At 43.3% G+C, this 24,301-nt stretch overlaps 1 protein-coding gene across 1 annotated transcript in view; it reads right to left on the bottom strand.

The window, feature by feature from the left end:
- Nucleotides 1-24,301, bottom strand: part of CIT (citron rho-interacting serine/threonine kinase) — a 162,018-nt gene that overhangs the window by 41,154 nt on the left and 96,563 nt on the right. The window contains exons 20-24 of the mRNA XM_080820904.1: nucleotides 20,052-20,168; nucleotides 18,999-19,108; nucleotides 17,780-17,954; nucleotides 13,562-13,759; nucleotides 5,517-5,570 (exon numbers count right to left, since the gene is read on the bottom strand). Coding sequence (XP_080677030.1) covers nucleotides 5,517-5,570; nucleotides 13,562-13,759; nucleotides 17,780-17,954; nucleotides 18,999-19,108; nucleotides 20,052-20,168 — 654 coding nt within the window. The remainder of the gene's footprint in view (nucleotides 1-5,516; nucleotides 5,571-13,561; nucleotides 13,760-17,779; nucleotides 17,955-18,998; nucleotides 19,109-20,051; nucleotides 20,169-24,301) is intronic.

Here is a 24,301-nt window from a genome sequence, read left to right as displayed (position 1 = left end):
TAGTAATTTGTATTTTAATGTCAAAAGCTCTGTTAACTCCTAATGTATTGGTTTGAGGTGCACCGTTGGTTACAATATGGGGAATGAAGGTTATCTGGTTGGGTCCTTAGCTAGGACTCCTTCTTTATCATGGAAAATGGGGGTGAAAAACTGTAAGTTTGTCATTCCTAGTGGGCAGTTATGGCTCAGAGGGACCCTTGGATCACCCTTTTGGGTGACATGGTTAAATCTCCTAAAAGCAGAAACAAGGAATAAACGATGCCCAATAGTTCAACTAGTCTCCATCTTATATGTAATAAAGCCATTCCTTAAGATAGTTTTCATCCTGGACTGTAAATGCCTCCATTTAACTATTATGCTTCCTTCTAATGTCCCTCCCTGCCCCCGACCAAAAAAAAACAGAGGCAAGCTGGCCTGGAGTCTGAAGCCCTAAATCCTGAACTTTGCAGGGCTGGGGTCTTCATTTGTGATATGGATGTAAATACTGTATTTACCACCTCCTATTTCTTTCTTTTTTTTTTTTTTTAATGTTTTGAATGTTCTTTCATACTGCTCTACCTTAATGTAGCCTGTGGAATACAAGGATACAAGGGATAAAAATTAATGACCAAGACAATGCTTCATTTTAAAGATTATCATGGTGCCTTTTGCAGAGCAAAGAGACCACAGAAAATCTGCTCACATAATATACACGTGGCCAAAATAATTTACTCGCCACTCAAAGATATATCTGAGCCTTTGGGTTCTCACTCCGTTTCTCTGATTTATGGGGAAAAAATTGCAATTTATTATTAGCCCATTTCTGCTAACTCTTCTCCCTTCAAAACAGATTATAAAGTGCTAAGGAAGAAATGCTTGAAAAGCTCAATGAAGTGCCAAGATTATGATTCTCACTTCATCTGCGATGGGCCCACTGGAGTGGGAGGCATCCTTCTAGTCCCCTATTGTCATCCAGTTTTCAAGGGGTCTCACATCTCTGATTTCTACTTACAGTCTGTGGCTGTTGGTTCTATATTTTACCCTCTCTATTTTGCCTGTTTGTCAAGAGGAGGCTTACATGTTTGTTTGAAGCACCCAAACACTCATTAAAGCATTTTAACTCATCCAGACTTCTTATATATTCCTTCTGCCCAAGCCATAATATGTTTAGCTTGTGATTCTATTTTGAGGTGCTGGAGTTGGGGTATTAAGTATTAGCATTAGACACCCCCACACACATCCACACACACACATTATTGGGTTTACAGATATTGAACTGACTTGGGACACAGGCAGAAAATTAATGGTCTCCACGATTCAAAAAAATTTTTTTAAGTATTGTGATAGGCGATCTGTGATGCTGAACCAGGGAATGTGCAAGGAGAATTCTTAGGTCTCCCATGTGTCCGTGGGTATATCCTCTCTACCACAAGGGCAAATGATATGTTCACTCTATTATGAGTTTGTTAACCTTCCAACCCCAAGGATACAGGGTAAAGAAGAGAAACTGGGAGGCTGACTCCATCTGAGCAGTGAGAAGAGGAGGGAGACAGCTTCCTAATGCAGGGCCAACAGAGCTCTCTTCTATGCTGTTTTTGCAGATAAGAGATCGTGATGCAGTTCTAAGAGGAAATAAGGATATAAAAAATGATCTACTGTCAGTGTCCAAAAAAGAGAGAGAGAGAGAGAGAGATCTATTTGGGGTTATCTGTTGCTTTTCAAGGAAACCTGACAGTTCTGAACAAGAACTCTTTACCTCTCACACCTGATGGGAAGACCAGTAGAGAGAAGGTTACCAGGTAAATGTTCAATAGCACTCTGGGGGGTGAAGAAACCAGCCAGATGTGGAGCATCAGGCTAAAAAGACACAGGGCTGAAGTCCTACCGGAATGTCTAGTTCCTTCTTGAAGGCAGCTATTTGCATATTATTTATTTTTAATCTTATAGCTGACAGATTGATTCATAATTAAAACTGTGTCATATGTTTGCCCACCAACTCCCCTCCAAAACAGACTTAGGTAGGGTTTTAGGTGCCAGATTGGATCAAATCCTTTTTTTACATCTCGTCAAAATATAGAAATGGTCTGAGCTGGAAAATCTTACTGCTCATGAGCTTTTTAAAAGCTGCTAACTGGGAGCTCCTATCGTTGAGTTATTACAGGAGTTCCCACCAGCGACAAAGATGACGTCTCCATGCAGAGACAATCTCAGATTGAGCCAGTAAGAAAGAAACACCCATCAAGCCCTTCAGAAGTGTCTTTAAGGGCCTTTGAAGTTGAAAAACTGTAACAGAGGTCTCTTTTGCTGCCAAATGCTGTCCTAAGGCAGTGGTTTTCAAACTTTTTAAAGGGGCAGACCATTTTCTAAACAAAAGAATGTCATAAACCCAATATAATAAAATATTAATAGTAACCCATACTGTTATGGACCAGACCCTGTGTAATCACTTGGATGCTTCATCTAATTCTTGCAGGACCCCCATGACGTAGGCATTAGCACCAAATTTCTGATTCTGTGAATTAGTGTCTCCTAAGTTTTACTGTTTCTGAAATGTGAACATATATCGGAACTAAGCAGCTGCGTCTCTGCCCTCACCAAGACCCTATAGACTAGTTATTAAATGAATTATGCATCTTATAATTGATGATATATTGGAATGGGGAATATACAATGTCAGTGCCATTTTACAGGTGAACAGATGGAGGTGTGGATGTTTAACATTACAGAGGTTACAAAGATGCCAGTTTCGAATCAGAACTCAATCTGACTCCAGAGTGCATGGCTGGACCACAAGCAACCCAGCAGCGCTAGCTGAAGTATTGGCCGGGGGGGGGGGGGGGCGGTCACTGTTTCGGGTTCTCCCTTCCCCTGGGAGAGGTCCCAAGTCTTCTCCACAGAATGCCAGAAGTAAGTAAAGCAAGGATTAGAAGTCACCGCTCCCCCCTCAAAAAAGCAAATGTGAGGGATCGAGAGAATATAAAAGTTACATAAGAAAGTAACTAAATTCATTCTACATATTGGCATATTCTATTAAAAAACAAACCTCTAATTTTTAAAATCTGGGGGAGGGAGGATTACCAAGAGGCAGATGGAAACATTTGAGTGTAACAGATATGTTCATTATTTTGATTGTCTTACTGGTTTCACAACTGTGTACACATTTCAAAACTCTTGAAGTTACTGTACTTCAAGTATAACCTCAATAAAGCTATAAAAATATTTCTTAAAAAAGCTCTTATGAAAATGAGGCATTCACACACACACACACACACTCGGAATATTACTCAGCCATGTAGAAAGGATGAGATTGTGCCATTTGTGACAACATGGATTGACCTCGAGGGTATTATGCTAAGCGAAGTAAGTCAGACAGAGATAGACAAGTACCACATGATTTCACTTACATGTGGAATCTAAAAAACAAAACAAATGAACAAACGAACAACCAAAAGCAGAAGCAGACCCACAAATACAGAGAACTGATGGTTGCCAGAAAGGGAAGGGGGGTGGAGGGGTGGGTAAAATAGGCAAAAGGGAGCGGAAGATACAGACTTCCAGTTCTGGGATGATTAAGTCACAGGGATGAGAAGTACAGCATAGGGAATATAGTCAATGGGATTATCACAGCATCGTATGGTGACAGATGGTAACTATACTTGTGGTGAGCCTAGCATAATACATAGAGTTGTTGAATCACTATGTTATAGACCAAAAACTAATGTAATATTGTATATCAACTATACTTCAATTAAAAAAAAATGTTATGCCAAAGACTAAAAAAAGAGAAAACTCCAGATGAAGGATTAACGATGTACACATTTAAAACGTATCCAAGTTTATTTTAGGAAAAAATAGTAATACAAAAAAAAATCACGGTCATAAAATGAACTATGTTTTATTCAGTGATCATTTATGAGCATGTAAGTAATATAAGCAAATAACTTGTGCATTAAAAAAAAAAAAAGCGGAGACAGTAAGATACTGAAAAAGTGGGGGCCCAAGAGTATAGGAACAGAACGCATCAGCTTCTTAAGGAAGAGAGGCAGAATGGAGGAAACTGGGAGACACTTGTAAGGCGAGCCTACCACTGAGGCAGCCATTGGCACTGGGAAATACCAACCAAAAATCCATTTGCTGGGTACCTGCTAGAGTCAGACAGAGGCATATCTCGTGACCTACTAGCTAACCCACTCTTGGGTATATGCTCATCAGAAACAGGTGCTTATGGCCACCAAAGGACTCATGCAACAGTGCTTCCTGACAGCTGTGTTCCTTACAGCAGCAATTTGAATCCCACCAGCAGTAGAACTGATAAACAAACTCCAGTTCTATGTGTCCAGGGGCAACACTACATCCTAATTATGAAAAGAAACAGATTCTTGACAGACTCAACCACATGGACAAACGCCACAGACAACTCAAGTCAAAAAAAGCTAAGCCCAAGAGAGCATACCCTCCATGATGTCATTTGTCTGAAGTTCAAGAACAGGCCAAACTGATCTCTGGTATCAGAGGTCAGAACTGTGGTCACCCTTTGGGCAAAGGATGCTGATAAGAAGGGGACATGAAAATGTTCTGGATCTTGATCTAGTGGTGGCTACGCAGTTGTCTATATGGTGTAAGAACTTCATTGAATTGTACCCATAAGATTAGTGCACTTTATGCATTTTATAGTGTGGATTTTGTAACTAAATTAAGGGGGGAAAGCATACACTCTTAAGACTTAACGTCCCATTTGTAAGAGGTGAAGAGGAAAGAAAAGAGTTCATTACAAGACAATAAAAGACTTATGTGGGGAGTATGGTGGGGTTGTTTCTGGAAATTCACAGATGCAAATAACACAAATGGAGACAAGTTCACTGAGGACTAAGAAGGTAATAAAGCCATGAAAGTACCAAAGAAAGGAGGTGGAACCATGAATAGGGTAACAACCTGTCTTCTGAAAGGGGGCCTATTTCAGTCCTTTGTTCTGATGGGAAACACAGTGAGCTTCCGCTGACCCTACCCCATCATATAATCTGTGTATGACGCTTCTCTGCTCACAGAATTTAATTCTCTCCATGTAAACGACATCTCCCAAAGAGCCATAGAGTTTCATTTTGCCCGGTAGGAAGTTAAAATTTCTAGGTCCACAGAACTTCTCCAGCTGCAGGCTGGAGAAGCCTTGCAAGGCAACCACCCCCAGCGTCTGCACAGCGTCTAGCTGGGACCAGCCTTGGAACCTTCTACACTGGGGTGGGGGCGGGAGCTGCCTTGGGACTTTTGTTGCAGCTACTGAAGCCTATGCAGTGAAAACCATTTCCACCTTTTCAACCATCCTTCCCCAAACATAAAGAATGGTTTAGAATTTTTTAAACTGGCAGGAACCCAAGAAACTGGCATTAGCTGGGGCTCAGGAACTCCAAATCAGTTTGACCCCATTATGTGCTTCAGGCTGAAAGTCTGTAACAGTCAGTTGATGTTATAAGGGATGCTCATTCTTCCCTCTTGGTTTTTAGTCTCATGTTATTTTAACCATCTTTAGATTTAATACTTACAGTACAGCTGTTACGAAGGGCATCAAATTTGCGTTGGATTTCATCTCTATGTGCCTAAAAGGTAAGGAGTTGATTAGAAATTTTTCGTAGTGTAGGATACAATTCTACATGCTTGGGTTATATAAAGAAAAGAGCAATTTACCTAGAAAGCCAAGAAGGTTATTGCAGCTGCCCAAACATCTGGTTTTCAAAGAACTAATTAATTAAGTCATGTCCAACATCAGAAATTAAAGTTGCAGAAATACATGATGTTGTGTTGATAACACTTGACTACTTAGACCACACATGCATACCCTGTACAAATATCTTAACATTCATATTAATGCCCTGGGGCTTTGTAGAAAAAAAAGAAGAAAAATTTCAAGGAGTTAGTTTTTACTCTTGTTCCTTTTTTTACTCCCCATTCTTAACCTTTCCCTCTTCCTTCCAGTTAGCCCCTCCCTAGCCTATTCCTTGAGAGACACACACATACACGCAGACACACACACACACACACACACATACACAGGACAAGAGCCAAGACAAACAGGGACTTTTTTGTTGTTAATCAAAAGCTGCTGAGATTCAGAAACCCGACATTGACCTTCAAGTAAGAAGAAGGCCTTCTCCAAGGCAAAGCTTCTCTAAAACAGCAGCATTTCAGAATGTTCAGCTGACATTCAAGGATTTTCTGAGTGTACCTGATAGGCCAGACCCTGTGGTGCCATACAGCATAGTTGGAGTTACCATCATCCACTGGGGAATGAGAGAAAGTTAACGAGCGCATGATTACAAACAGTGACAAATGCTATGAAAGAAACAAACAAGGTGCAAGAAAAAAGGATAAGAGGGATAGAAAGGACCTCACGGGTAATCTAGGAGGGCTTCTCTGAAGAGGTGACACTTAAACTGACACCCATAATATGATAAGGAGTCAGCTATAAAAAGAACAGGAAAAGGCAGAGGGCAAATGTCTTGAAGCAAGAAAGGGTTTTGTAATTTGATGGAAAAAAAAAAAAAAGGCCTGAATGGCTACAGCAGAACTTTCAAACTTCAAGCCATGACCCAAGAGCAAGGGTGACAAATGGGTTGGTTTTTTTTCTTTTTTGTTTTGTTTTGGTTTATTCAATGAAATGGAATAAAAAGAATAGAACAGAAAACACTGGGATGTAGATGTGCCTTGGATAGTGAAGTACTGTTATAGGAAACTTTTGTTTCAAATACCATAATTCATCAGATTTAGGATGCTGTCAATTGTAAGCCATGGCATTTTTATGTGACATTAAGTAAAGCAAGGTGCTGTTGACCAAACTATGACATGTCCACATGTCTTTATGTCCACATGACTAGAGAGCCATATACCAGCTATGACTATAAGATGCATCCTGATTTTAGATACCTTAGAATCAATGAAGTAGAGTATATATAATGCTCCCCTGTATTACATTGTAAGGTAAACGTATTTTTGGTGGGTAGTGGTCAAACAATTTTTGGCTAAAGCACAGCAAGAGAAGGAAAAAGTCGCCCAAGATGATGGTGGAGAGGCAGGCAGGGACCAAGAATCTTAAATGCCCAGAATGGAGTTTGGGTTTCAAGCAAAATACCATTAATTGGAAGCCAAAGGAGATTCTGAGAAGTAGAGTGAAATGAGCTGATTGTCGTTTTTTGAATACTGTAAGAAGAACAGATCAAAATAGGACCAAAGGTAGAAAGGAACAGGGAAACTACTGAGGAGGTTGTTGCTGCCATTCAAGGAGGAGATGATGGTGGCTTAGAGTAGGATGGAGAGAAGTGGATGGAAGTGAGATCTCTTTTGGAAGCACAGGTAATAAGACTTGCTACACATATTGGAAAAGGAAGGGAAAATGATGCCCTTGAAAACATTTGTGACTTGAATAACAGGGTGGGTTGTGGCACCACATCTTAGCTATGAAAGTCCAAAGAAGAATCTAATTTGAGGCATGGGAAAAAGTGGTTTTTCTCTTTAATAAAACAAAAACAAAAACAAAAAAATAGTCTCTGTTGGGTCTATAAGACAACTAAAGTCAAAAATGTTAGAGCAGTGATGTATCCTCTAATATATCTATTTTGCCATAAATATTATAAATTTATAACAGCAGATAGATGCTGCAGAAAAAAAGATTACTGAGCTTGAAGACACAGCAACAGAAACTACCCAAAATGAAACATAGAAAGAAAGACTTTAAAAAATGAACAGAGTATCAATGTGCTGTGAGATAACTTTGAACTGCCTAATATGCATGTAATTGGAGTCCCTGGAGGAGGATAGGGGTCAGACAGAAAAGACATTTGAAGAAATAATGGCCACCATAAACCCACCAATGCAAAAAGCTCAAGGAACCCCAAGCACAAGAAACACAAAATTAAGCTAAACCACATTATCAAACTGCTTAAAACCAGTAATAAGAGAAAAAGCTTAAAGCCCGTCAGAGAAAAAAGACAAGTTATATAGAGAAACAAAGAGAAGACAGATTCCTCACCAGGGGGTGGGTGGAGGAAGGGGAGGGGAGGGGGCAAAGCAAGTTAGAAGACAGTAGAATAACATCTTTTTTATTTTATTTTATTTTATTATTATTATTATTTTTTATAAACATATAATGTATTTTTATCCCCAGGGGTACAGGTCTGTGAATTGCCAGGTTTACACACTTCACAGCATTCACCATAGCACATACCCTCCCCAATGTCCATAACCCCACCTCCCTTTCCCGACCCCCCTCCCCCCAGCAACCCTCAGTTTGTTTTGTGAGATTTAGAGTCACTTATGGTTTGTCTCCCTCCCAATCCCATCTTGTTTCGTTTATTATTTTCCTACCCCCAAAACCCTCCATGTCGCAGCTCCACTTCCTCATATCAGGGAGTTCATACAATAGTTGTCTTTCTCTGATTGACTTATTTCACTAAGCATGATACCCTCTAGTTCCATCCACGTCATCGCAAATGGCAAGATTTCATTTCTTTTGATGGCTGCGTAGTATTCCACTGTGTATGTATACCACATCTTCTTTATCCATAGAATTACATCTTTAAAGTGCTGAATGGAAAAACAACAACAAAAAACCCCAAAACCTGTCAACCTAAATTCTATACCTAGCAACAATATCCTTCAAAAATGAAGATGAAGTAGAAGACTTTTTCAGATATACAAAAGCAGAAGGCATTTGTCACCCACACTGTAATAAATGGTAAAGGAAGTCCTTCAGGCTGAAGAAGAGTGACAACCAGAAATATAAATCCACACAAAAGAATGAAGAACACTGGGAAAATGGTTAAAAAAAAAAAAGTTACAAAAACAGACTCACAGACTCATAAATAAAAAGTTATCAGCAAGAATCAACTCCCCACATCATCAGCCTATATTTTTATGGACTAACTTATCAGACTCTTATTTCCCCCCCCACCCAAATCAATCTGCTGTATGCTCAAGAAAAATATGAGAGGGCTCCTGGGTGGCTCAGTGGGTTAAGCCTCTGCCTTCGGCTCAGGTCATGATCCCAGGGTCCTGGGATTGAGTCCCGCATCAGGCTCTCCGCTCTGCGGGGAACCTGCTTCCTCCTCTCTCTCTCTCTGCCTACTTGTGATCTCTCTCTGTCAAATAAATAAATAAATAATCTTAAAAAAAAAATAATATAAGAGATTTATTGATTTAATGGGGCATGAACACCATTTATCCAAAGTAGGAACATCACACTACCGCTGAAATCAAATGGCAATCCTCTTTGAAGGTAAAATGTAATGGAGTACCATCATTTTGGCTTTTGATTTATTACTGACTGTGAATTATAAGGACAAAATGTAGAACGGATCCTGTTATGACTGCTGGAGATTCTATAAGCAGTAACAATTACTGAACTGATTTGAGCAAGAAAATGTCAAGAAACATGTTTTATGTTTCTTTGAAATACGTTGTGAAACAAGTGCACAAAAAAGCTAAAGTTTACACAATAGTGTGTATAAAGATAGTAAAATGCATAAGATAGTCTTTAGATTCTCTCAATGAAATATCTGAGTGTTCACTAGGTATCAGGTGCTACAGAGAATAAATATTTACACTTTCAAAGGATCCCGAAGAGCTTTTGTTTATGTGCGTTACATTTATCTATATTTACCACTTTAGAAATTAAAATGGAGATTTTTTCCCCAAATATTTACTCTTTATTTCTTTTAAAATCACACTGTTTTTGCACCATCAGTGCAAAGGCTAACACAATGAAAAATGCCAAATGACAGCTTAGTATTATTATGAAAATGATCTGAATTTGGGGAACCCTCCAGGGATCCACCAATCTCACTTTGAGAACCGCTGACCTCAGGGTTGGGAGGCAATCAGGGAGAATGCACAAGCTGCATCCTGAACACTGGAAAGGCACTGTTTTTTGAGGAGTACTTATGTCTTTATTAATGTTAAAAGAGTTACAAGAGGAAGAAAGAAAGGAGGATTATAATGCAGTCTTGAGGAGAGAGTAGAACCTGCAGAACCAGAGAAAGGAAACTAATGTTTAGACGCCTGACCATCTTCTGGGATTCATGATCAGGGTTCTAGGACACTCGGGCTTCCACACATCCATCCCTTTCCCTGTGAATGCGGGTACCAAGCAAGACTGTCACCTCCTATGCCTTAATTTTAGATCTTGCTCATTGTGCCAATGGCTTGCTTAATTAAATATAGACATTGATAGTTATGTAAAACAAATGAGAGTATGCATGACTCATGATTTTAACAAATCAGAGGACAACGTTGTGAACCCACGGCCACACCATGCTGGGAGGGTTCCTTTCGTTGGTGTCTCTAGCTTTAGACTCTTGGTTACTCAACATTAATCATTTAACCAAATCAGTAAAAGAACATGACAGCAGGGACCCAGACACGAAGAGTCTGTCCTGGGGCCATCCTGGTGTACACAGCGCCTACGCCCAGGGCCTCTACCCTATGGCCCCCATCCAGAGTGATGTATCATATCACACATCTGTCTGCCTTACAGCGTGCAGACTCAGATTCTCTTCCTTAGGTAAAGGGGTGGAGTCTTAAAATCCTTTCTTCCACCAAGAAGCAATGAAGCACCGTAGAGGCCTGGCGTTTTGTTTCAATACGACTCTCCTGTTGGCCTCCACCTTGATTCATTCGCAGCTTTTGATGGCCAGTGACTCTCCAGGCAAATACAACAGACAGGAGTGGGTAGCAAGAAAACATCAAGGAGACCACAAGCGGCTTGCCAGCGGGCCCGGGCACCCTTCTCCAATGAAGACCACTGACTGAACTGTGCTCCATCTAATTGCTCCAGGGGCAGAGGCCAGAGTAAGTGTTCCCTCCCCTGGCTAGGAGATGGCAGCCTCTTAAAATTCAGCAGTAATAGTCCATTTGACTATTCATTCCTTTTAAATGATAAATCATCCTGCTACGAAGTTCGCAAACCTCCTCGATCATTTTAGATCCACCTGATTTAATACGGCAGATGCTTCTGTGGGGCCTGAACAATGAGACAGAGTCAGGGTACCACACCTGTGGCCATGTCCTCTTTCACTCGGCAAAATAAAGTCTCCAGCACAAATTCAACAAAGCCATTCAGCCGCATGCAGTCCATAACCAGGTTTATGAGACAGAATCAAAGGGAGGGGAGAGGAAAACCCACAGCCTCAAAACTGAAGCTGGGCAAAACTGGGCTGAGGCAAGTTGATATGGGATTTGGATTCTTGCATGACAAGTTACAAAACAGCAGTGAGGTTTTTTTTTTCCTGCCATCCCTTTGAAAAAGCCCTATTTTCCCAGGCATCTTCATCCGCAAGAGTGGTAGGGCCCTAGTTTCTAGACTCAGGGAGGTTTGTTTCTTTTTTTTTTTCATAAGAAGATGCTCTGAGGCAGTGATCTCATCGGACTAAATTAAGTCGTGACTTGCTGCTGTGAAGGCTTCCAGCAGCCATTAGACACAGCACATTCCAACCAGCAGCAAGACAGGATTTAAAGACTAATTTCCCCACAGATAAACAGCGGTGACACATGCTCTATTTTATATCCTCCTCCTTCTGAATGGGCAGGATAAGATGCATGCCGACCGCCCTCCCTCCCAACTCCAACAGAGCAGTGAGATAAATGTGTCCTTCTCTTCTGCTCGGAAGTAAAAGGATTTGAGGGATTACAGGCCAAACCCCAGGGGAGAAAAGGCTAAAGACACAGCACTAGGCACATGGCAAGGACTCATTAAGTATGGATAAGATTAGTGATGTCTCCTCCTCCTTTCAGAGCGTGGCTGGTTTGGACAGGGGGAGAAGATATTAGTATATAGTGCATTCAGTTTAATAGTGGCTGGATTTTAGATGCCTCCTTAAGCAGAAATGCTATCTGGCTGTCCCTCTCCCCATCCACCCAATTCCAGAAAGCACATACGCCTTCTTGGCATGCATTCTTTTATATTCATTTCATTCCTACCTCCGTATTTTCTTCTCTAGACTTATTTTCTCTTGGCCTTTTCCTTCTTATTTTATCTTGTTATACTGTTTTGTTTCGAAATGGATTCAGAACAGTTTGGAAAGATACAAGGCAGAGGATAAATAAAGAGATATCGTGACTGATTCTTTTCCAAACCATGTATTGGGGGCTCATGGCATAGCACACAGTGAGTGTTCTCACTGAGGAATTAAGGTTGCGATCAATATCAGACCTTGGTATAAGTCCTGGAAAATCAGAGATGCACTTGTGCCTTCGGAATTACCCTGTATCCCAGAATCCTGGAAGTCTCCGTGTTCTAGACTAGTCCATAAAGACCCTGGCACTGAGATCATGCTCCCAGTCGGTTCAGATAATGGGCTTCCCGAAACCAACACTGGGAGGTAACTTCTAAGAATAAGACCGTTTTTAAAACACACATACATATGCATTACTTTTGAACAGGATAAATCATAAGCAACGACTGTTCATGGCCATCTGTAGAAGTAACCCCACTCTACAGGCTTAGAGACGTTCACTGATGGAAATGAGGACCATATCCAAGATGAATCAGAGTGAGTAAGGTCCCCACCTAGGTACCTGATTTTAGAAAACACAAAACCCAATCAGCTGCATTGTGCCCTGACCGCAGAAGAGGGTACCCTGACCAGCAGGCATGACTGTGCCTATCCACTTGGCAAGTACACTGTGTTACTATTAGCAATGGATCTGCTTGGCTGCTACTAGCCATTAAACTCATTCGGTTTTCTGTGCCGAGTCCAGGTCCACCAAGCAGCCTTCCAAGAGAAATGAGGTTTTTAAGGAGACATCTCTGAAGGACAAAAAAAATGGGAAGATGAGCCACCAAGAGCATCCCAGTCAACTTGGTGGTTGTATTTTCCACTGTGAGTTGTTAAGTTGTCATTTTATATGTAAGATTCTTGTCAGTTTTGTTAGCCTGGGTCGGTCCCCATGAGAAGGATCAACTATGGGAAACTGACAAAGTCATATTTTTAGACTTCCAGAAGGAACCAAGGTCTAAACCCAGTGACACCCTCGCCTACCCGCCAAGTTCTACTTCTTCAAACTATGGTCTCAGAAACAGAAAAGAGGCCAGGTCCTTCTTAGAGAAAAGAATCTCTCATTCAGAACAATCGTTTCCATCCAGAACATACTAGATGCATACATAAGACTTGAAGGAGAATTTACAGCTTAAAAAAAAAAAAAGTAATGCAAACGAGGTTAACCAGTACAAAAATAGAAATGTGGCAGGAAGAAGACTCAAAGATATAAGACTATTTTTTTTTTAATGATCGCTGAAAACTAAGCAGAAGATTCAGGTAAATGACCTCCAGCTCAAACTAAAATTTTAAATTTAATGACAATTATTTTTCAAAGAGGGAAGATACCTAAAGAAAGGAGGGACTTTTCCAACAGGCTAAGGAAAGGTCAAAAGTTAACACTAATTCTCATGAAGGGGAATTATGGAAGCCAGTTTTCTGGCCCGTAAGCATCTCTGGGGATATTTTCTGTCTTGGGATTTCTCTGAGTGAGCACATCTCAGTGCCACACTCATCCCAACTGAGGTCTGGAGGAGCCTAGAGGGACCTGTCCACAGACCTACCGTGAGCGCCTGGATCTCCTCTTCCGCTTCCGCCGTCGTCTCTTCCAGTTCCGTCTTGGCCTGGCGCAGTTGGCTCTCTAGGGCTGCCCGGGCCGCCTGCAGGGCCGTCAGCTGGGACTCGCGCTCCTGCAGCGAGAGCTGCAGTTCCGTGAGCTGGCGCTTTAGCTCCAGCTTCTGCTCCTCGTGCTCCAGACTGACCTGAGAGGGGCAGGGAGAGACACACAAATGCTCAGTGGACCCCAGCTAGAGACAATGCAGCCCAATAGTCTGACGAGCTGATCCTGGTTAGCTGAGACACGACGGGCTGTTCAACTCGCATCTTCAGTGTGATCATGGATTCAAATTCCCAGCGCCCAGCTGCCACAGAGAAAAGCGGATCTGATGTAAAACCGATCTGACTTTAGGAGTCTCAGAAGTGACCGGGAGCAAGAACGTGTAAGAGAATGGCTGTACAAACCGAACTTTCAAAGGTCTGGGGAGGCTTCAGAGGAAAAACCACCCAAGAATCCCGAGTGAAAATTGTGCCAATTACTCTTATTAGAAAAGCATTTAAAAGTAAATGGCTATAATTGACATCATATTGGTAACAGGGAACTCTTTAAGATTGGGATGAAAATTCTAATTTATTTTAAATGTTCCTGCTCTGGAGTACCCGGGTGGCTCAGTCGGTTAAGCATCTGACTCTTGGTTTTGGCTCATGTCATGATCTCATGGGTCATAGGCTCTAACCCTGGGTCAGGCCCTGTGCTCAATGGGGAGTCTCCTTGAAGATTCTCTTCTTTTGCCCCTCTCCTTGAGCATGCACTTCTCTCTCTCTCTCTCTCTCTCTATGTGTCAAATAAATCTTTAAATACATACATACATATATACTTCTGCTCTGATTTGTTCTAATTAGGTAGCCCACATTAATGTCACATTATGAGGGAATCATTCTTCCCTCCATCTGCCCATCTGTCCTTCTATCTACTCGATGTTTCATCCATTCAAGAAAAATGTACTCAGCAACTTCCATATAAAAAGGAATTTGAAGATGAAAGACAGTTTCTGCCCTTGAGCTGGAGGAAAAGTGAAAACCAACCATTACCATATACGTGGTCAAGTGTAAGAGTCAGAAAATGTGGGGATGTAGTGGGAAGACGGTAGAGGGTAAAGGAGGGAACGACACTGCATGTGTTTATTGAAGAATTTCTAGGAGCCAAACCAGCAAATAGGAAAGAAAATTCCAAGCAGAGGAACCAAGACATCCAAAGGCATGGAGATGAGGGAGACCCTGTTGACGTAACCAACACTGACAAGGCTGTTCTGGCGACCGGACTCTGTGCCAGCCCTTGGGGATATCAAGCAAATAAGAGGTACCTGCTGCCCTCAGAAAGCTCACTGTCGAACAGGGGCTGCTGACAGGTACACAACGTGATGACCTAATATACAAGGCCCTGGGGACACAAAGGAGATGTTCCATCCTGTTTTGGAGGGTCAGAGAAGGGTCCCTGGAAAAGGTGACACCCAAGTCCCAAAAGCTATAAGGGTGAAGAGAACAAGGACTTATAAAAAACAAAAGATTAAGCCTAGAGAGCCAACAGGATTTGGGATTAATTTGAGGTGGGGCAAGAGACAAAGGACAGAAGGTGACACCTGAGCTTCTGGCCGGGCGAACTGCGCAGGGAGACTTCTGCTATGCCAGGGAACACGAGAGGAAGAGCCAGTCTAAGAAGAAAGGTAAGAAATTCCGCTGACATACTGAACTTGAGCAGCAAGGGAGACATCCAGGTGGAGGTGTCTAACGTCTACTGGGAAAATGGGTCAGGACCCACGAGAAAGGTCTGGGCTGGCAATCTCTGGGAGCCCTTGGCCAATCAGTGGCAGCTGAAGCCAAGGCTGCACTCTCCCACTAGCGACAATGGCGGCGACACGACAACTGCCAAGGCAGTCCTCGCTCCCAAGGCGCCAGGCACTCTTTCAGCTCATTCCACCTTCATAACAAGCCAGAGAGGGAGGCGCCACTGTCACTGCCACCCTACACAGCGGCACTCTGTGGCACCAACAGGGTACATGACTGAGCAAATGTCACACAGCTTCACGGTGGCAGGGCTGGCTTCGAACCCAGGAAATCCGGCTTGAGAGTCCACAGCTTGCTGTTTGTCTTTTAAAAATGCCAGCAGTCAGAGTAGGCTGCGACTCTGCCAGTGAGCCAAAAAGCTCCCCTGAGGCCACTTGGCAGAACCAGGGGTGGCAGGGGACGGTGAGTCGTGTGGGGGCGGGCAAGCACGATGCTGTGCAATGACAGGAGGGTCCCAGAGCCCTGCACCTGCGCAACTCCACACCCCCGGTTAAGGAAGAGCTCATGCTGCACGCACAGGGTACAGAAAGCCTCAAAGGGGGATCAAACCGGAGGCTTGAGCCTCTGTTCCCAGTCTCGGGAGCAGCAGGCAGCAAAGAGAAGGTGGACCTGCCTTGTTATATTTAAAGTTGAGCTCCAGAACTCCCCGGGAAAATGATGGTCCTGAGCCTCTTACCAGCATTCTAACTTTCTGCCACCTTCCTCGGTGGTGGGGACACAAGCTGTACAGATTCAAGGGAAAAAAAAAAAACAACTTGCTCCCCCAGGGGCATTTTAGCTGCCCAGATGAGCGATAGATGCAGGGCAGGTGCCAAGATAAGAGAGACGTTAGTGGGAAGGGAAGGCAAAATAGCTAGTCGGTGTTCCCACGCTCAAAGAAATCAGTTATTTACACTCACACTCTTAAGGCTGACACTACAGGGAAATGTTGTTAAACTTACTGAACAGTAAAAATATAGCCTGGATAATAAAACTGAAACCACCACCTAAGGCTTTGGACAACCCAGAACAGAGCCACTGTTGTGGGAGTATGAGAACCACCCGGAGATTTTTCAAAAGGCAGATCCCTGCTCCCCTCATCCCCCCACATCCTAGTTTATTCAAAAATGCTAAGAGAGGAAGAGGCCCAGGAATCTGCCTTTCAACAGACACACCAGATGATCCTAACAGAGGGGTCTATACCTGGACCAGCCCTGAAACACATTAAACAATGCAGGTGTTTTGGCTTTTTCCTGTCCTTTGGAGGACTGCCCTCATTTTCACAGTTCAGCACAAGAACCACGGGCTAAACCAAGTTTAGCCCTCAGACCTCTGTGTGCTTCAGTCTCTTCCTTTACGAGAGACCATGTGCTCTTTGAAGAAAGCCGTCACAAATCCCTGACCAGCACCCACTAGCTGCAGGCACTGTCTTCCTGCCTAGCTGGGATGTCGCACTTCTGGCAACCGCTCTCCCAATCTCCTCTGTCCAGCCAGCTAACCCTGCGCGCTAGGCGACAGCCCCCAGCATCAGGGATGGGGTCTGTCATCGCCACCACGCCACCACGGAGCCAGGCTAGTGCCTGGCACATGGCAGGCATTTAACGAATACTCAGTGAGTACACCTGCCGGCACAGCTTCAATCACCCTCTACATGTCTGCGACCAAATGTGCAAAATTTTCCTCCCCAGAACTTGGCTACCCTTCCCAGCTTCCTTAAGTCTCTGAAGAGAACCGCCTTCCATTAAAATTGTGATTTGTCTCAGGGTGCCTGGGTGGCTCAGTGGGTTAAAGCTTCTGCCTTCGGCTCAGGTCATGATCCCAGGGTCCTGGGATCGAGCCCCGCATCGGGCTTTCTGCTCAGCAGGAAGCCTGCTTCCTCCTCTCTCTCTGCCTGCCTCTCTGGCTACTTGTGATCTCTGTCTGTCAAATAAACAAATAAAATCTTAAAAAAAAAAATTGTGAATTGTCTCTTCTTCTTCCACTAGGAGACCACTGCCACTGTCAGCAGGCCACCCGATGGACCCCAGGCACTAAAGCCCAAGCGTGGACTCAGGCACGTGGCCCGCGCTAAATCCGGATGAGGGAGGAATCACTCTGCCCCCCCAGTTTGACAAAGGCACCGATGCACATAATCCTCACGTGACCCTCAGAGGGAGTTCCCTCATCACAGCCATTTGGCCAATGAGGACACGGAAGCACGGAGAGACGGTAGGCTGCCCAAGGTCATGGAACTCGCAAGAATTAGAAGTGGAATCCTCCCCCAGATCAGGGTGGCCCCATCTGCACTCTTCACCACCACGCAGTGCCTCTTGGGTATATGCTGACGGATGCTTGACACCTGGCTGGTTTCGGGGCCCCCGACCCCCAGCGAATCCTCCTGGGCAAGGGCCCCTCACTCTCACCTCCCTCAACCTTGTCTCCAGCTCCAGCAGCCGATTCTTGTCACTGTGGTCTTGGTGGCTGATTTTCTCCAGCTGCTCCTCCAGCTTTCGGTTCTGGGCCTCCAGCTTCCCTGCCTGTGTCTCCAGGTAGAACTTCTGTTGCCTGAGTTCTGAAATCATCTCTTCCTGGGCCTTCCTGGTGGGGGTGGTGGAGGAGCCAAGCAAAATCACAGTCTCATTAGAGGTGAGCATGTTCCCTCAGCGGGCCGGACAGGAACAGGGTGAGAGGAGTGTCTCTGTTAGTGGGCACGGTCATTCCCAGGTGGGCTCTGTCCTGACCTGGCCTCGTGTGCCTGATCCCAGCACGGGGACCTGGGACCCACGTAGCCCTCACTGTTCAGAGGCCCTCCTCTATGGGATTCAGGAAGGTCAAGGGGAATGCAAGAGACAATAATATTTCCTTCCTAAGGTAGACCACTCCCCTCTTTTTTCAGTCTGTCTAGGGGCAGAAAGGGGCCTCTACAGAGTACAAGAGTGCCCCAAACACTCACGGAGGTGGGTCCCTGGGGGAAAAAGGGCAATGAGGGGAAGGAATGCTGTTCCTTCCACTTCTCCATAGACCTTATTCCAAGCACCACCAGACTGTTCACAAGTATCAGAAACTGGAAATGAATCAAAGACCAAAAAGCGGCCCACTGAGTTGGTTTAAGTAAAAATGGGAATATTTTAGAAGATCTCTGAAGAGAGATACCTAATTTGAGGGGGGGATTCCCAGAGATGGTAATTCTTTGGGGGAGAAGATTAAGGCCCAAGCACTCCTAGATCACAGGGAGCCCTTACAAACCTCATGTCCCTGGGCCTAACTTAACAACAGCAGGACGGATGGCCCAACCAGACACACACAAGATCACCTCTGGCTAATCACAGGAGGCAAGTCTGGGGAACAAGGCCCGCAGCTCTCCAAAAGTGAACTATAAATAGCCCTCATTAGAGAGAGCAAAGCACTCTGTCATCTGATGGCAATTGGAAGCATTTGAGAAAACCCAGCTCCAAAGAAAGGGCACGACAGAATGAGACCACTTAAGAGAGGGCAAAATTACATAGGTAGAACAGGGTTCTGGAACAAACTACGAAAGTAATTAAATCTGCTCTGGCTTCATCAGACAGAAGAATGAAATTTCTGCCCCCAGAGAAAAGACCGATGTGCAATCATGCACGCAGATGGCACGTGAGTACTTACATGTTCCTCTGGGTAAAAAGACTGCTGTTCGCCGCAAGTTTGTTGGCTTCTGAGAGTTCTACAATCCTCTGTTCCAGGGATCTGATCTTGGAATCCATAGCATTGATCATCTGAAACACAGGGAGGGCCTTTGAAACCTCACACACAGACAGTTTTACCAGAACGAGAGTAACGGGGGCCGTGGGGCCAGGGTCAAAGGCTCCCCTTGAAACGCAGGCTGTCTGACTAGAGGTACCAGGGGAGTCAACTGCTCTGTAGCCTGAGGGTCACAGGCCTTACCGCTCAGACAGTGGCGCTCAGTTGTTTTCTCAGAGATTACACATCCCCACACTACCTAAGTGGCCTGCATGAAAACCACACGGAAGCACCAACTTGGGAACTGAACATTCTGCGAGTAAGCAGGCCTGCGTCATGTGCATGTGGCCTGGGCCTGCCCGAGCCTCTAACTTGAATCTGCTAACTCGTGTTTCTCATCACCCGTGGGGCTCTCATTTCACTACTGTCCTAGATTCTCTACATCAAAGTTTTCTCAACCTAATAAGTTATAAGAATCGGGGAGGAAGGGGGGGTGCTGATTAAAAATTCTAACTTCCCAGGACCCTCCCTTCGAGATTCTGAGGCGCAGAGTCCCTGTGGGGTCTGAGACCACGGGTGGATGAAAGAAAACCCCAGGTGAACCTTATGAGCAGAAAGTTCCTGGGCCTACCCAGGTTAGAAAGGCAAGAAGCGAGTGCAGAGAAAGGAGGCCCGTAAGGAAGATGTAGGGCCACTGGCCGTCTTGTCAGGTGGCATTGTGAAGGACAACGCTGATGGCAGACCAGCACGAGTCCTTAAAGAAGAGCACAAAAGGCAAAGTCGGCCACCCTGAGCCACCATCCCTGCTGATTCTAGGAGATGAGGAGTTGCAGAGGGCTTGCTGTAGGCAACAAACTCCGCAGGATTAAACAGGAAGAATAATTCATCAGCAGGAACGGACTCTCCTTGGGTGTGTGATTCTGGGCATGTTTCACAAGCCCTCCTTGGAAAACTGGCTTTGGGATTCCTTATACCTACCGCCTTCTGCTCACTGAGAATTTTGCCCTTCTCGTGGGCCTCCTCTTCGTGTCTCTGCATCAGATTCTCCAGAGTCTCTTTATCGGCCAGGTCTTTCTTTATCTGGTTGTCCAACACCTATGAGAAACAAAAGAAGTTAGTGTTCTGAGTAGCAAAGCTGAGCGGGGAAGGCTAACTGGGGGCTCTTGGGAAAAGCAGGAGAAGCAGTGAAGAGGCCAAGAAAAGTCTGGGGCAAAGAGAGGGACTGGGAATCTGCTTATGAGCCAGGACAAAGGCAAGAAGTCAAGCATGACCATCAAATGGCAAGGAACCAGAGGACTTGAACTAAGAGCTTATTTTAAAATCGGCAGCCAAAAAGACTCAAGAGGTATATATCCTCAGTGCAAGTAGACTCCATAATGAGAGAAAAAAGATCTGTCCCCAGATCTTACAATGTGCAGATGTTACCTGGGGACAACCTTCTTGTAGTCAATGCACCAGTTTTCAGAACCCTGCTCACTCTTAATCTGTACAGAATTAATCTAGATATCTCTAAGGCTGTGTACGGAGGGACAGAAAGCTGAAGACCGAGGACGTCTGCGCAACCAAGGCTGATGTTCAGAAACAGACAGGGATGAGAGGCTTCTGCCCACCAATAAAGTAGGTGGAGAGTCAATAGTTTGAAAAAAACAACATAAAAGAGAGAGAGAGAGAGAGAGAAAAAAGTGTCCCTTTCCTCCTCCGTTCTTTCCTCTGATCCAGCTGGGAAACCAAAAAAAAAAAAAAAAAAAAAAAGGCACTGGAGAGAGAAACCTTCTCCCAGGGGAAGAGAAATCATGTGTTCTCGGGGTTGAGAACACCACTGCAAGCACCTACTGTTCCCAAGGGGAAAAAATAAAACAGTAATGGTGTCACCAACCACCAGCTTGATCTAGTGTTCTGTGAGGCACACACAACCCTCCCAGCTGCCAAAACAACAAGTGAGAAAGACAGACAAGGGGGGTTGAAGAGGAAGACAACATCATAACTTGCCCAAGCCTTTGACCGCAGACCTGTGTTTCTCATCACAGAGAATCTACTCTGCCTTTTCTGAATGGCACCAGCTGCTTCCGATACTGGGAAGACACTGAAAGAATTAGGGTCACAGAGGGGACTGAAATCTGCCTTTCCCACAATGTCTATTGTGAAGGGACCTTCGTGGCTCATGGGGACATGAGCTCCTAAAAGGAGCCAGTCAGCAGGGAGGGGGTTCACATGAGAGAGAGAGAGGAAAGAACAGATTTCAAAGAGGGCTTTAAACTAGAACTGACTGATGAAAAAAATAGATTGAGAGTCTGTGGAGAAGAACAAAAGGTGGAGGACAGGTCAAGGGAGGAGGGGAGAAGCTCAATGGGATAAGTGGCCTATTCTCTAGGATGTTGGGGCGTGATTCTAAAATTACAAACAAGAAAAGGGCAGAATCTAGGGTATGACCATGATTATTACTAAAATGGCCTCAGGGAGGCTGGAACAGGAAGCACAAGGCAGGACAGGTTAAAAAGCAATGGTTTCATAAAGATTCCAGTAGGGAAGACGGAAGAAAACAAGGCTTTCCGTAGCATTCCCTAGGATCTATAAAACCAAGTTCTTTCCATCTAGAAGGCTATGGAAACCACACAGTACCTGGACCAGGTATGCTCCTTTTTATGGGATGCTAAAGCAACGAAGCACATTTTCAGGGTGACTCGTGCTCAAAATAAAACCTCAACTTTGGGCCGTGATGGATACCAACAGGAGTGAGAGAGGAACAGACCTCTATCAACAACGCACACACCTCAGCTTTGATAGGGCTCAACTGGCAGAAGAACGAACAAGAAGAAAGATGAGTGAGAGGGAAGCAAGGAACTTGAAATGAGAGAACCACTGTAGACATTTATATACCAATTTAAGAAGGAACACAGCTTATGGACAGGAAAGTCAATATATTCACCCAAATTACAGAACGAATTTTATGCATGGCTATTTTCATCATGCAAAATTGTCACTGGACTACTGCATATATTCTTGTAACATTCTGGAAGTTGGTTTATTCTAAAGATCAAAGTTGGGAAGCCAGTAAGAATTCAAAGGATCAGTATATAAAGTTTAAAAATATACTGAGTAGGGGGTCACATTACAACACTTTGAAGTCACTTCTGGGTTATTTTTCTGTGGGTTTTTTTTTTTTTTTAATGAAAAATAACCAGAAGTAACACCAGGGGTCAAAAACAAAACAAACAAAAAAAACCCCACAAAGGTCCCAGGTGGGTGATGATCATAATGCTGTGTGGGCATATATATGTTTGGTTCTCTAAAAAAGGAACAGAGGATACCAAAAAAATCTAAAACAGGATCATCACAAAAATTAAAAGCCTCCTATTAATATTTAGGGGAAGGGGAAGACATACTTAAGATGTAATGACCAATGTCTGACTCTTGGGAACAAGAGAATTGATTAAAGGCTTGGTCCAAAGTCATAATGAAAATGTGATGGATTTTAAAAGGAAGAAGATAAGTTGGCATTTTTTCTGATCACTGAATTTATTAATAATAACTGAATTGAAATAATTTTAATTATTGAAGTAATTTCAATAATTGGAATAATAACTGAATTTAGTACTTTATACAGTGGGCTAGATTTTTTAGGCCAGCTTTTCTATGGAAAATGATTTAAAATGCTAGATAAAATGTAGAAAACATTTTTCCCAAAACTGGCAAGACAGTAAGAAATTAGAGACAGGGGGCGCCTGGGTGACTCAGTCATTAAGTGTCTGCCTTTGGCTCAGGTCATGATCCCAGCATCCTGGGATCAAGCCCCACATCAGGCTCCCTGCTCAGCCGGAAGCCTGCTTCTCCTTCTCCAGCTTCCCCTGCTTGTGTTCCCTCTCTCACGGCCTCGCTCTCTCTCTCTCTTTGTGTCAAGTAAATAAATAAAATCTTTAAGAAGAAAGAAAGAAAGAAAGAAAGAAAGAAAGAAAGAAAGAAAGAAAGAAAGGAAAAGAAAGAAAGAAATTAGAGACTAAAATTCTAAGTGAAGGCAGAAACCTAGAGAGTTTAGATGGGCACAAAACTTTTTAACTTGAGGTATTTGCTGAACCAAATAAACTTGAACTTCACTTTTAATAGCTGTAAAGGGTAAGAAGAGAGAGGCCAAGGCCACCCTCAAAGGGGGCACACATTTCCATTCAAAGCCTCAAAGAATTCCCAACAATAATTTTCTAAGGAAAATGAGCAACTGACCAAGCACACAAGAAGACAGGCACCATGAAAAACAAGAGAAACAACAGAGCAGAATCAGACCTTCAGATACATCAGATATTGGAATTATCAAATAAAGAACATAAAACAACCATGCTGATGTGTCTAAAGAAGTAAGACAAGCTTAAAAATGAATGCAGGGAATAGGAAATTATTGTCTTAAATAATCTAGTAAACTTGGGAAGGAGCCAAATAAAATGTCTAGAAACCAAAAATACAGTGACTGAAATTTAAAACTCAGTGGATGGGTTTAATAGCAGATTTGACAGGTAAGAATTAGTAAAGTAGAAAATCAGCCAGAACTTAGCCCCAGTGTGCATCGAGAGATAAAGAAATGGAAACTATGAAAAAAAAAATCATATGTGATACCCATTCAAACTCTCAAAAAGGAAGAAGGAAGGAGAAGGGACAATATTTGAGATACAGTGACCAATAATTATCCAGAATTGATAAAAGATACTAATATATTTTAAAGTCCTATATATCTCAAGCAAGATAAATAATCAATCTGCATTTAGATATATCACAGTAAAATTTTGGAAAATTAAAGACTGGGGAAATTTTTAAAAGCAGCCAAACAAAAAAAGAGCAATGACTGTCAAAGAAAGTTCGACTGACAGCTAACTTCTCATTAGAAATAAAAAGTCAAAAGACAATGGAGTGACACCTTCAAAGGGTGTCCTAAAAAATAAGTGCCAACCCAGAATTTTATCCCCAGGCAGAACATCTTTCAAAAATGAGCGTGAAATAAATACACTTTTAGACCCACAGAACCGGGACCTTGTCACCAGCAGGTCTTCACTAAAGAAAGTCCTCAGGGATATACTTCAAACCAAAGGAAAAGGTTCAGGTCTGAGATGCAGAAAGGAAATTAAAGCAAAGAATGGTGAGTCTGTGGCTAACTCTAAATTATCATGGACTGAATGACAGTGAAGTGAAAAATACATTAAAAATAGAACAGAGATTAATAATTAAAATATATATGTATGTATTTT

Source organism: Martes martes (assembly GCF_963455335.1).
Source record: "Martes martes genome assembly, chromosome: 13".
NCBI classification, from domain to species: domain Eukaryota; kingdom Metazoa; phylum Chordata; class Mammalia; order Carnivora; family Mustelidae; genus Martes; species Martes martes.
The sequence above is the reverse complement of the archived record's forward strand: the minus strand, read 5'-3'. Positions and strand labels throughout refer to the sequence as shown.